We start from the raw sequence: 13,159 nt of genomic DNA, 5'->3' as shown, positions 1-13,159 counted from the left end.
GACCCCCAAAGGGGTCGCAACCCACAGGTTGAGAACCGTTGACCTAAAGAGATATTTCTCCAAAGAATACATACAGATGACCAACGGACACATGAAGAGATATTCAACGTCACTAATCATCAAGAAAATGCAAATGGAAACCACATAAAATATCACCTCATACCTGTCTAAATGGCTATTATGAAAAAAACACACACAACAAATAACAAGTGGTAGTGGGGATGTAAAAAAAAGAGAGAGAGAGAGAGAGAGAACCTTCCCTCATGCACTGTTGGTGCCATTGTAAATTGGCACAGCCAATATCCTATCTAATAAAAGAGAAACATGGTAATTGGCATACGACCGCTACCCTTCCCATTGGCTAATCAGGGCAATATGCAAATTAACTGCCAGCCAAGATGGCAGCCGGCAGCCAGGCAGCTTGAAACTAACATGAGGCTTGCTTGCTTCAGTGACGGAGGACTCCAACATTCCCCGTCTGCCGCTGCAGGCCTCTGAACTGCAACTCTAAGCAACTATGTAACAAATATAGAAGCTAAACAAAACCCCAGAAACCTGCTTTAGTCCGCTGGGCTTCAGCCAGCCGGATCGCAACATTGTAAGCAAAGGCCAGAAACCTACTTTCAGCAGCGGAGGCCTAAGAGCAGGAGCCAAGCCTCAAAGCTAAAGCTGGCCCAGAATAAAAAAAAAAAAAAAAAGGAGCAGTTGGGAGCTTCAGTCACCCCCAGCCTGAAAACAGCCCTCAGCCCCTCACCCAGACTGGCCAGGCACCCCAGTGGGGACCCCCACCCTGAAGGGTGTGTGACCAGCTGCAAACGGCCCTCAGCCCCTCACCCAGGCTGGCCAGGCACCCCAGTGGGGACCCCCACCCTGATCCAGGACACCCTTCAGGGCAAACCAGCCGGCACCCACCCGTGCACCAGGCCTCTACCCTATATAGTAAAAGGGTAATATGCCTCCCGGCACCGGGATCAGCGTGACAGGGGGCAGCGCCCAAACCCCCTGATCGCCCTGCGGCTCTGTGTGTGACAGGGGGCGGGGCCACAACCTCCCTATCGGCCCTGCTCTGTTCCTGACAGGGGAAGGCACCCCAACCCCCTGATGGGCCCTGCTCTGTGCGTGACAGGGGGTGGTGCCCCAACCCCCTGATTGGCCCTGCTCTGTGTGTGACAGGGTACAGAGCCCCAACCCCCCTGAAGGGCCCTGCTCTGCGCGTGACAGGGGGAAGTGCCCCAACCCCCTGATTGGCCCTGCTCTGTGCGTAACAGGGGGTGGTGCCGCAACCTCCTCATCGACCCTGCCTTGAGTATGACAGGGGACGGTGCCCCAACCCTCCAATCGGCCCTACCCTGAGTGTAACTTAGGGTGGCATCACAACCTCCCGATCGCCCTGCTCTGTGCATGACAGGGGGCGGCGCCCCAACTCCCCAATCGGCCCTGCTCTGAGCCCAACCAGGGGCTGTGCCTAGGGATTGGGCCTACCCTCTGCCACCTGGGAGCAGGCCTAAGCCAGCAGGTCGTTATCTCCTGAGGGGTTCCAGACTGCGAGAGGGCACAGGCCGGGCTGAGGGACCCCCCTCCACCCCGAGTGCACAAATTTTTGTGCACTGGGCCTCTAGTAGAAAATAATAGGGAAATTCATTAAAAAATTGCAAACAGAATTATCATGTAACCCAGTAATTCCACTTTGGGGCAATTACACAAAGAAAATAAAAACACTAATAGGAGAAGAGATATGCACCCCTGTGTTCATTGCAGCATTACTTACTATAGCCAAGCTATGGAAACAATGTAGGTGTCCATTGATAGATGAATGGATAAGGAAGATATGGTACATACACACAATGGAATGTTACTCAGCCATAAAAAAGAATAAAATCTTGTCATTTGCGACAACATGGGTGGACCTAGAGGGTATTATGCTATGTGAAATAATTCAAATAGAAAAACACAGTTATGTATGATTTCACTTATATGTGAAATCTAAAAAACAAATCAAGGAACGACAAAACAAAACAGAAATAGACTCACAAACACAGAGAACAAACTGATGGTTGCCAGAGGGAAGAAGTTTAGGGGGATGGGTGAAAAATGTGAAGGGGATTAAGAGGTACAAAGTTCCAGTTATAAAGTAAATAAGAAATGGGGATATACTGTACAGCATAAGGAATGTAGTCAGGAACATTGTAACAACTTTGTACGATGACAGATGATTACTAGACTTATCGTGATGATCACTTAGTAGGGTATATAAATGTCAAATCACTATGTTGTACACCTGAAACTAATATAAAATTGTATGCCAACTATACTTAGATTTTTTAAATGGTTAAAATGGTAAAAACTTACCACAATAAAAAAAAAGGAATCAACTAGTATTTTTTTAAATAGTGGTGCCTATTATAAAAGATGGTGACTTATATTCAACAAAATACAGTTAAATATTGAGCCACTACTCAGGACCAAGAAGTGTGCTAGGTAACTTTCATATGTCAACTCATTAAATCCTCATAAATATTAAGGTAGATATTACTCCTGTTTTACAAATAACCCCTTGCCCTGGTCACAGCCAATGAGTAAAAGAGTCTGAACAAGGACCCAAGTACCTACTCTGCTCCTGCCTAGCTAGGCAAATTTCCGTGAGGCCAGAACATTAGTCAGAGTTTGCAAGGTCAACACCTGCCACCCTAACCTCTTCCCCACCCCCTACTCATTGCTCCCCACCCAGTGATGAGAGCAAGATGCTGGAGTTTATCCCTCAGGCTAATGACCATGTCCTGTCTGGCTTTGGGAGAGCCCTACTCTGACCATAACTAACTGTCTTCCCTCTGCCTTTCAAGTATCACCTTCCAAAACTATAAACCTAAAATGTAGGCCAGGTCTTTGGATTTTCTGCAACAGCCTAAGGCACAAGTCTTTTATTTTGGCCAAACAATTGCAAAATTCTGTGCTCCACCTTTCTTATGACCTGAACACCCAACTCTACCATGTGTTTCCATTGTCAACCTCATAGCAACAGCCCCAGGAAAAATAAGGGTAAAGAAATCACACAAAGTCCCACAGATGGAAGGAACAGCAGACCTGCTCTAATATCTTCAGGTTATATGGGATGATGATGGTTAGTCTTAACTTGGGATCGCCGAAACCGGTTTGGCTCAGTGGATAGAGCGTCGGCCTGCGGACTGAAAGGTTGCAGGTTCGATTCCGGTCAAGGGCATGTACCTGGGTTGCGGGCACATCCCCGGTGGGGGATGTGCAAGAGGCAGCTGGTCGATGTTTCTCTCTCATCGATGTTTCTGACCTCTCTATCTCTCTCCCTTCCTCTCTGTAAAAAATCAATAAAATATATTAAAAACAAAAACAAAAACAAAACAAAAAAAAAAAACTTGGGATGGATGTAACACGATCAGCTGGGCATCCAAGTTAAAAAGCTACAATAGATGTCATGAACTGGAAACCTAAACTTATCTTTAGTCATATGAAACTATCTTCAATTAATCCAAGTTGGGCAAAGAAGGAAATAGCCATGAGAAAGAGGAAAATACCTTAATTTTACAATTTTAGCTTTATCCACCTACTTAACAAAATCAAATCCAGTAAATGTGCTGTTATCCTAACTTCCATATCATCAATTTAAAAAAGGAAGGAAGGGAGTGCAATATCCCAAGGAAATTGAATTTATTTTCTAACATGACACACACAGGCTCTCAGAATTTCAGCTTAGATGTAGAATCTAGGTTTCCTAACATCTAGACATGAGAGCAACATTTAAAGAACAACAAACCAACTTACTAAACAACACATTGACCAACAATAAAATTGACAGACAATACAAACTGACACTTCTTTAAGAAAATAAAGAGGAAATAATGAATTATCTATTTTAGACTTTAGTTTATTCAAATACTACAATTTTCCATAGACATAGGGCCATACTTAATTATGAGCACAAGCTAACTCTTAAATATTATGTGTATAGGTTTCCATGTGCTACTGTATTAAATTAAAAATTAACTCATTATATTATACTCATCTCTTCAAAATTAAAAGACTGAAAACAACTTTTTGCCAATTATATTACTGTGGTTTAAACTCAACATTAATTTGCATTTGGACTTCACCTGATAGACCAGTGACTGACAGTCTAATTTTTCCACTGATACAAGGAATAAATCTAGCCCTAGCTGTTTTGGCTCAGTGAATAGAGTGCCGGCCTTCAGACTGAACCAGGGTCCCAGGTTCAATTCCAGGCAGGGGCACATGCCAGGTTGCAGGCTCAATCCCCAGTAGGGGGCGTGCAAGAGGCAGCCAATCAATGATTCTCTCTCATCATTGAAATTTCTATCTCTTTATCCATCTCCCTTCTCTCTGAATTCAAGAAAAATATATTAAAAAAAAAAAAAAGGAATGAATCTAGGTCAGGAGACTGCTTGCTACAATAGGCAAGCAGGATAACGTGGACCTGAAATGACAGGGTCAGATAAGCAGAAAAAAAAAAGTATATGAGAATGGTACCCAGATTTCAAGTCTGAGCAAAGAACAAAACAGTGATGGCAATAAAAGAGATGGGGAGTACAGGAGAAAGATGGCCAAAGCGTGGGAATAAGAAACAAGATGTTTTGTTGAGTCTGCTGAATTTGACATGTATACATGACATCCACAGGGACATGTCCAACAGGAAGTAGGTAATGACTCGCATGGGCCTCAAGGAAAAAGTCCTGAGTAGAAGCCAATACCCTAAGAGATAATTGCTAAAATGGAACACAGCAATAACACCAAACCACCAAGAGAATGCACACAGTGAGGTGAAGGAAAGATAGCAGGGGCCCAAATCTGCAGTTGTCAGCAATGGGAAGAATCTGGGAAGAAGGCAAAGATAGAGCAGGTCAGAGAAGCAGAACAAACCAAAAAAATTCCAGAATCTATGATACAGACAGAAAACAGCCACCTACATCAGAGATCACAGAAAGAGTCAAGAGTTATCAAGAGAAGGAGGCCACTGGATTGAAGAGGGAATGGAAGGAGAGGCAGGCATATCAATCTTCCTTACTAATAAAACCTGAGGTCATGGGAGGAAAGGCCTAGGGCTGTAGCTTGATAGGTAAAAGCAAACCAATATGATTTTGTCAATATAAACCAATATTATTTTGTCAACCATGCATATCACCACATTAAAAGAAAAGGCTTCGGTACATCTGGCACAAGCACATAAAAACTTGGATCAAGACACCAACCATTCTGCTATTAAAATTCACCCCTCTCCCCCAAACACACACATACACACAAACTCATTTCTAAATGATAATGACTCTTTTTAAATACAGGTACAAAAAGATGTAGATTTTATTAAAAGTGCAGAGGATTGCATGTCATAAATTATACATTTTTAAATACACCTATGTCAACATTTTACTCAAGAGAATATCTTAGTTTTGAAATGCCTTGCTACTTTTATATATGTGATCTAAATTTGGCACTAACATGAATCATTCGAGAGAAAAAAACCCATAAAGATATTATTAAGTTATAGTTAACTCCAGAATTGTGTTGAAATGTTAGGAAATCATTTACACTGTGATACTTATATTGTGAAATGGTCCTTAAAAGCTTTCAAATATCAAAGATTTTTTATGTATCAGTGCTCTTGTCTGTGCAGTGTCTTAGCACATGCTTACATAAAAATAGTTTTTAATCATTAAATGACCTACAAGGTTGAAGTTATGAAAAATGGCCATGAAAGCAGCAAATACCTGAGGTACTCACAGCTGTGGAGTAGGGATTATGAGCTCCAGTGTTTTCAGCCCAGCAGCCACATCCATAAAGAGCAGCCTGGGGAAAAAGAAAATAGATAAATATAATATTACAGAAATATTATAAGTAATTACTAGCTTTCAACAGAAGACAAAATCATACCCATCTAATAAATTTAGTAATGATGTATAACAACCGGGCAATAATAACAGAGGTTATATAAAACCTATCCAAATAACATTCTAACACTATTAAAACTATATTTTCAGCCATTGCAGTAATCTAAAAATTTTCAGAAAATAGCAAAAGAAAGTTTCTTAGTTTCATCAACAGTAATTTTTCTTCGCCTGAAAAATCTTCCCCCATTGTAATTTGTCAGCTAGTTACTCTTCTGGCCCCTTGATATCATTATGGTTGCCTTACAATAGTGGTTCTCAGACTAGGTGTGTATCAAATTTTGGGGGAAGCATGGTGACAGGAGCCTTGGTTCCCAGATACTCTCGGTCAGTGGTCTGGGGACGAGGCCAGTAATCGGCTACATTCACCAAGGCCCTGGAAGGCTGGGAAGTCACTGGTCCTTCTGCCATGCTCTAGGAAACCCCACTGAGGAGGACCTTTTCCATGCCTCCCTTGGGTGGCACAATAGGAACTGCAAACAATTATGTACCAAAGGGCCCAGGATATGTTCACCACCGTGCTAGATTCTGCCAGGTGTAAAGAAAAGAGAAAAAGGGGCCTGTTTAAGGTAATAACTTTGTAAAGTGTTGGAGCATAGTTATATGTCTCAAACCATTAGGAACAAAGTAAGTAACAATGATTTTATAAAAGAATGGGTCAATCATTCCTATTTTGTTTCCAATTAATGCTACCCAAAATGTCTGGATACATCTCTTCAATATCCACAACCACTGCTCTACCTTTAGAAAGGAAATCACATCTGATAATTTTCCACTCCTTAGTTAGAAACAGATTTATAAAAAACCTTAAATAGCTATCTAGAGAAATACAACAATGTGCAATAGCACATGTTCGGTGAGAATGAAAAACTGAAAACAACCTAAATGTCAATCAGTAAGGAAATGGCTAAACTGGCATAGCAATATGTGGAATTCAATGCAAAGTTTCAAAAAAAAATAAATTAGTTCCTAAAAAAGAAGAAAGAGGTAAGCCGCGACAATACATTCAGCATCCAGATTGATAGATGGAGGAAAAAGATATTCCCATAAAATAGTACTTTTTTTTTCCTAGGAGCTCACTTCTAAGGAATGGAGGAAGAAGACTGGCAATGGTGACCAAACTTTAGCTTTCTATAACATTCTATTCTTTCTCACAAGGACTTCAGAGCTCATTTGCTTTAATATTCTACCAAGAGCAGGAATCTCCATGAAATATCCCAGACACTTCTGAATCTTAGAAGCTCACTATCTCATAAGGGAACATATCCCCCTTTTGGACACTTCCCATTGACGAAAAGTTCTTCCTTCAATTGCATAGGAATATCTGCTCTATCATAACTTCCACCCACTAGTACTAGTTCTATTCTTTGGAAATGCATTAACCTCCTCCTAAAGCTGTTTTTTGGTTTTAAAAACAGCTATCCTAGGGCCCTGATTATTCTTTTCTCACTCAAAGAATACTAGATTTGTGAACTGTTCTTCAACACTTTAAAATGTACACACACACCCCACTCTCCTAGTCACCCTCTTTGAGAAATAATATACAACCAAGGAAAATTGGAGATGAAGTTGTGACCCACAGTTGCCATCCCCAGTTGTCATGAATATAGCCCTCTTAAAAGTAAAACTGATTGAGACCCTCAAACCTCAGAGGGAAGGCAGGGGAGAGGAAGGGGAAGAGGGAGAGATCAACCAAAGGACTTGTATGCCTGCATATAAACATAACCAACGGACACAGACACTAAGGGGGTGAGGACACGAGCAGGGGTGGGGGAGGGAGGCAATGGGGGCATAAGGACACATATGTAAATACCTTAATCAATAAAGAAAAAAATCTGAAAGTTAAAAAGAAAATTCATACTAAATCAGAAAAGCATCCTCTATAGGAATTGCATTAAAGCAATCTTTAATGTAGAAACATAAAAGATGATTTGGATAAAAAACTGAATGTGCTGATGGTGGCACACATCTTGTCAACATACTAAAAACCACTGAGTTATACACTTTAAATGGGTGAATTGTATGGTATGTGAGTTATATCTCAATAAAGCTGTTTTAATAATAATAAGAAAAAAAGAGTTAAACCGAGAACTGAACACCACACTTCCAATAGAGCAGACAGTAGGAAGACATTACTAACGTTGAAAACACCATGCTTCCTAAATACCTAAGACAGCTGGTCAGAGTGGCAACTGAAAGCCTACAGAAGGGATTCGGCACATGGATTTCGTAAGAAAACTGGCAGACTTGTGAGATCAGCCATTCAACTGGCACTGCCTGGGACAGATGCTGGGTCAGCCAAAGCCTCAGAGAACACATGACCTCAGGAGAAGGGCCCATTCTTCCTTCATTGAAAATCCTGGACATGAGCCCACTGTCCTTCCATTCCCCCTACACACACACACACACACACACACACACACACACACACAAGGCACAAGGATACCTCGTAGAAACCCAGAACATTTATTCTTACTCTTTTTTCTTCTAAGCAAATTCCCTTTGGGTTACTTTCAATTTTATGACCTAAAGTTGTCTTATTTTATAACCTTCTGAAATTCGTTGGGCTGAGATACAAACAGGTAAGTTAAAGAATCAGAGACTGTCTCTCTTATCCACTTCTTTGGATAAAACATAGCAACCTTAAGCAGACTTAAACAATTTTAAAAGTTTCCTTCTTTTAGTAGTAAAATTTTACTAAAGCTATTATCATGCAGTAAAAGGTCATATAAATTATATTACTATTATTATTATTTAATCTTCTCTGAGTTTTAGTTTCCTCTTTTATAAAATGAGGATAATAAAAACACCCCCCTCCCAGTGCTGTAGTATCATGTGAATTAACACGCCTGTCACACATAGCATAAACAATGGCTATAGCTGTTATCATGAGGGACTATGATAAGTAATTTAATGCATTATGTCATTTAATTTTCTAGAACTTTGTAAGGCAGCTATTTGTCCCCATTTATAGTTGTGGAAAGTAGAGCTTAAGAATATTGTCCACAGTAAGGAGACTGGTAAATGGAAAGGTGGAATTAGATTAAAGGTCCATACTCTGAACCACTCCACTTAACTCAACTGTCTATTTGTATTTGAGTAGGGGGGAGGTATAAGGGAGGCGAAGAATATAATAAATTCCATGCTCATGTCCCAGTTCTAAATCTAATTATTACAGTAAACTGAAGAAGCAAATAAGTTCTCATTCAAATTGCCATTTTACTGTCTGAACTGTTATTTTATATCTAAAGAAGGGTAATATGCTAAAATTTTTAAATCATTTGTACATTTAAATGTATTTAAAAGTATCTAATTTTAGCACATTTAAATAATAATTTGCTTATGTATTTTGTCATACTCTGTCCTGATTATTAAGAACAGTTCTTTACCTCTCATCTGATGCTTACATATTTCCAGGCGAGGCAAATTGCATCTCCTTTTCCAAGCAATATAATCCAATTTAGCAACTGTATTTTGCTATAAGTACCTTGACTCCTCTCCTCCACACCCTTTCCTGAGTTTTCATCTCTCACAAACTGTGCATTCATAAACTCGCCAAGTGCAGCAAATAAACATTAAGTTTTACAGAAGTATTTCTTTATCCAGGAGAGTCCCGTTTGCAGTGGCAGAATGGCTTCAAGACTATTGGATGTAATATCCTACTATCACAGTCCAGAACTATCCTTGGTTCAGTTGTTGCTATTTTGCTAACCAAAACAAACAAAAAAACAGTGAGAAAGTCATGGGAATTGCAAAGCTATGAAGGGGGCTCTGCTGGCTTTTTTCTCTCCTTCTCCACCAAGGCATCCAAAACTGATATGCCAACTTTGGTTTTCTTATTCCAAACTCGACAAATACACAGGACTATATAATGTGGAAAAATACCATGAGCAGACAAAGGCTTTTTATAATGAGTTCAAAGCATTGTACACATGTTGAGTAATCATTCCCCATAAATCCCCTTCTACAGTAGACAAAGAATTGCACAAAATTAATTGTTCTTCCCTTCCCTTTTCCCCCATACAACCACAAGTAGTTTATCCACAATAAAGCGCAGATTAGGGAACAACACTTGAGGCTTTGCAAAGATGTCCTCCATGAATCAGATCACTCTGCTTCAAGCATTCACTAACCACCATGTCCAAAGCAACTGTAGCATCGACTCTTCTTTAAACATGAGAAACAAAGTGAAAGAGCAGCCAAGTAGTGCTCTACATGTAACACAAGATCCAAATACTGAGCTTAACCACACCCTTGCAACTACTTTAAGAGATTCCATGATGGTGTCCAATTCATTTGTGCAGTTAACAAATATTTATTAAGCCTATAAGCAATGTGCCAAATTGGTTTATACTCAGAAAGCTTCCTAGATCAAACAGACTGTTAAATCTCATTCTCAGTATAGCCCTAGAGGTTGATGATAGGAGACAAGGGGAGAGGGAAGGGCGAAGATGTGCAAGTGAACTGGAAATAAGCCAGTTGCACATACATTAGACCCTCCTTATAAACAGATTTCTTGAATGGTATCATATGTGGTAACCTGAAATACTGGTTAGTCTATAAAATAGCTGAAATGTTTAAACAGAGGAGCAATTTAGAGGGTCAAATATTCCTTGAATGGAAGAAACACAAAATGTAACTCTAAAATCATTTTCCCACCTAAAAAGCAAGCAGTAATAATAGTCAGGTAGAGCTTGCTCCTAAAAAGAATGACACTTACAAAGAAAGAAAAGGGAAATCAACACGCATTTATTAAACATCTACTATATGCCCAGCCTGTCCAAAGTAGTAAAACACAGGATTACCAATGGTAAAGATCAGAAAGAGCTCTAGTACTATGAGAATTTTTTTTTAGAAAGAATCGTAAAAAGTTTTTGATTGATGATTTATACTACAAAAACGTTAAAGAACAATATTTTTTTCTAAAGAAAAAAGGTCTCTATAGTTTAAGATTTGTGAGCTAGAAAATGCCACCTTTTAACTTGTAAAGCTAGTTTAAAGACCCAACGACTCACCTGCCCAACTCTCCCTGGATGTTTCAAGGCCAAGCCTCCACTGGAGACAGCAGCAGCAACGTTCCCTTCGTGGTCCACAACCACAGCGCCCACTGTGTCCAAAGTGCCTGAGTCGTTCTCCTGCAGAACAAATGAGCATTCACTAAGCATGGTGTGTCACAATGTGATATGACTACATAATAATTTCTAGTAAAATCATGACATAAAATCTGAGCTAATCCTTAAGTGAAACATTCAGCAATCTCCTAAAGTGTTCTATTATCAAGTTACCATTTAAATCCTGTTCAAGACAAAATGTATTATCCACTGAAAAATCCTGAACAAAAGCTTTTTTTCTCATAAGAAGCCTAATATGCCTTTCTAAGGTAGGGAAAAGTTTTTAATATGATTTATAATATAACACAGTGCCTTCCTAGTCTCAAGAGTTAAGTTCATAATTGAGATTTTGCAGAGGAAAAGATCTGTGGCATAAGTGAAATGCCATTATTAGTGTTTTGAAATTACATACAAATTTCTAAAAGTAATTAATAGAGTTAGCACAAAAAATGTAAAGAACGGTATTTATAATTTCAAAGTATACTATACTATGCTATAGTTTTCTTTTATAGTTCCTTGCCTTCGAGAAACTTTATGGCAAGCCCCCGTCTCTGCTCTAGCAATTTGCTTGCCAACTGCATGTCAGAAAAGTGTATGTTGTTGAGAAGCATCTTTGTGTTTCTGTGTCTTGTCCCAGGTCCCACATGCTTAACACATTTCACATGTAGTGACTACAAACAGCTGACTTCCTATCTTGAAGATTTCTGGGTCACCTATGCAAGATAGAAAAACTTTGTATTACAGGATGAAAATCAGAAAGAAGGGAAGCAGGTAAAAGGTGTTGTGAAAAAAATATATCTTTTTTCTAAAATAATAGCAGTCCTGGTGGTGTTCTTAATACTAGGACACTAGTTTCCAATTGTGCCCTAGAACTCAAGACCCCTATCCTCATCCCCACCCTCAAGGATACATGAAATAGCTAGACATAGGCAGGTTCAACAAGAACAGCCCCTCCTCCCGTGTGGTTTATGCTCACACTCCTGAGCAAGACTTCATTTGTACGGAGGGATCCCTCGCTAAGAAGTTTTAAAATAAAATCCCCAGAAAAGTCAATGAGCTCCTACAGCCACCTCAGAAGTTGAGCAAAACTGAAGGGAGTTTTGAAATAACTGAAGCAGAATGCAAGCAAAAGACTTTTCCTTAAAGCAAACTGAAAAATTTAGAGACAGAGTATGCCACAACAAATATTACATTAAGTCTGTTAGGAGAAGGTACATCTAGGCATCTGCATTTCTTTGGTTCTTACTCTGAATTCTAATTCCCCTTAAATATACTGATATAACAGTACATACCTTGATGGAAAAGACATAACTGACGAAAATGAGTGCTGTATTCCTACTCTCCCTTCACAGGTGGGAGAAGCCTTACTCATGGGTCCACAAGGCCATATCCCAACATACCATGGGGACAGGTTGCCTGACTTTCAAGGACAGTTCCCTGTCCTGGCTGTAAACTCTCCGAGGAAAGGTTTGATCCACTCTGTTTCACTTTGCACATGGCAGACATTCAGGACATACTTATTCATTAATTAGGATGGAATAAAGTATGTCTGCATTCCTGACATCACAAAACAAGCCTAGTGAGTGATAGTATATGCTATGCCTGGGCCACAGTCTTCCATCTCCTTTTCTCAAAACTCAATTTCATTCAAATTCAGAGGATGCCACTTCTCAGGGGAAGACTTAACAATAGCCAGGTTTGCTCACTTGGTACGAATAAAATCAAGTTTTTCTTTTTTGGTGAATAAGATGAAAGTATCAAAGTAAATGAGTAATCCTAAAGAGAAATGTACTTCTAACTTATGTATCTTTATTCTAAGAAATAATTCCTAAATCTTTATATCCCTGCAACCTCAGATACAGAAATGTTGGTTTCTTGTCCAGATGCCAAGTCTTATGTCGTCTACAGGAGGACTTTTCAAACTTTAATGTGCCCAGATGGATACAAACCATCTGGAAAATACATTTTCCAAAAAAAAAGAATAATTGCAAATGTATAAGTATAATAGTTTAAATGCAGATTCTGATGGAGGAATCTGGGAATGGTCAAGACTGTATATCTAACCACCTCCCAGTAATGCTGATGTTGCTGGTCCATGAACCCTACTCTGAAAAGCAGGTA

The 13,159-nt window shown here is 39.7% G+C and overlaps 1 protein-coding gene across 13 annotated transcripts in view; it reads right to left on the bottom strand.

The window, feature by feature from the left end:
- Positions 1 to 13,159, bottom strand: part of TASP1 (taspase 1) — a 254,206-nt gene that overhangs the window by 121,291 nt on the left and 119,756 nt on the right. For 8 of the 13 annotated variants that reach the window (XR_009454031.1, XR_009454030.1, XM_059705529.1 and 5 more), the window contains 2 exons: positions 10,943 to 11,062; positions 5,764 to 5,829 (listed from right to left, as the gene is read on the bottom strand). Coding sequence is in view for 11 of the 13 variants with exons in the window: in XM_059705529.1 (XP_059561512.1) it covers positions 5,764 to 5,829; positions 10,943 to 11,062 (186 nt within the window). In the remaining 2 variants the exon portion in view is untranslated. Of the gene's footprint in view, positions 1 to 5,750; positions 5,830 to 10,942; positions 11,063 to 13,159 lie in introns of all 13 variants that reach the window. The other 5 variants (XM_059705535.1, XM_059705533.1, XM_059705532.1 and 2 more) reach the window with 1 other exon arrangement.

The sequence above is a fragment of the Myotis daubentonii genome, chromosome 8, assembly GCF_963259705.1.
Source record: "Myotis daubentonii chromosome 8, mMyoDau2.1, whole genome shotgun sequence".
Taxonomy (NCBI): Eukaryota; Metazoa; Chordata; class Mammalia; order Chiroptera; family Vespertilionidae; genus Myotis; species Myotis daubentonii.
This window is presented reverse-complemented; position numbering and strand designations above follow the sequence as displayed.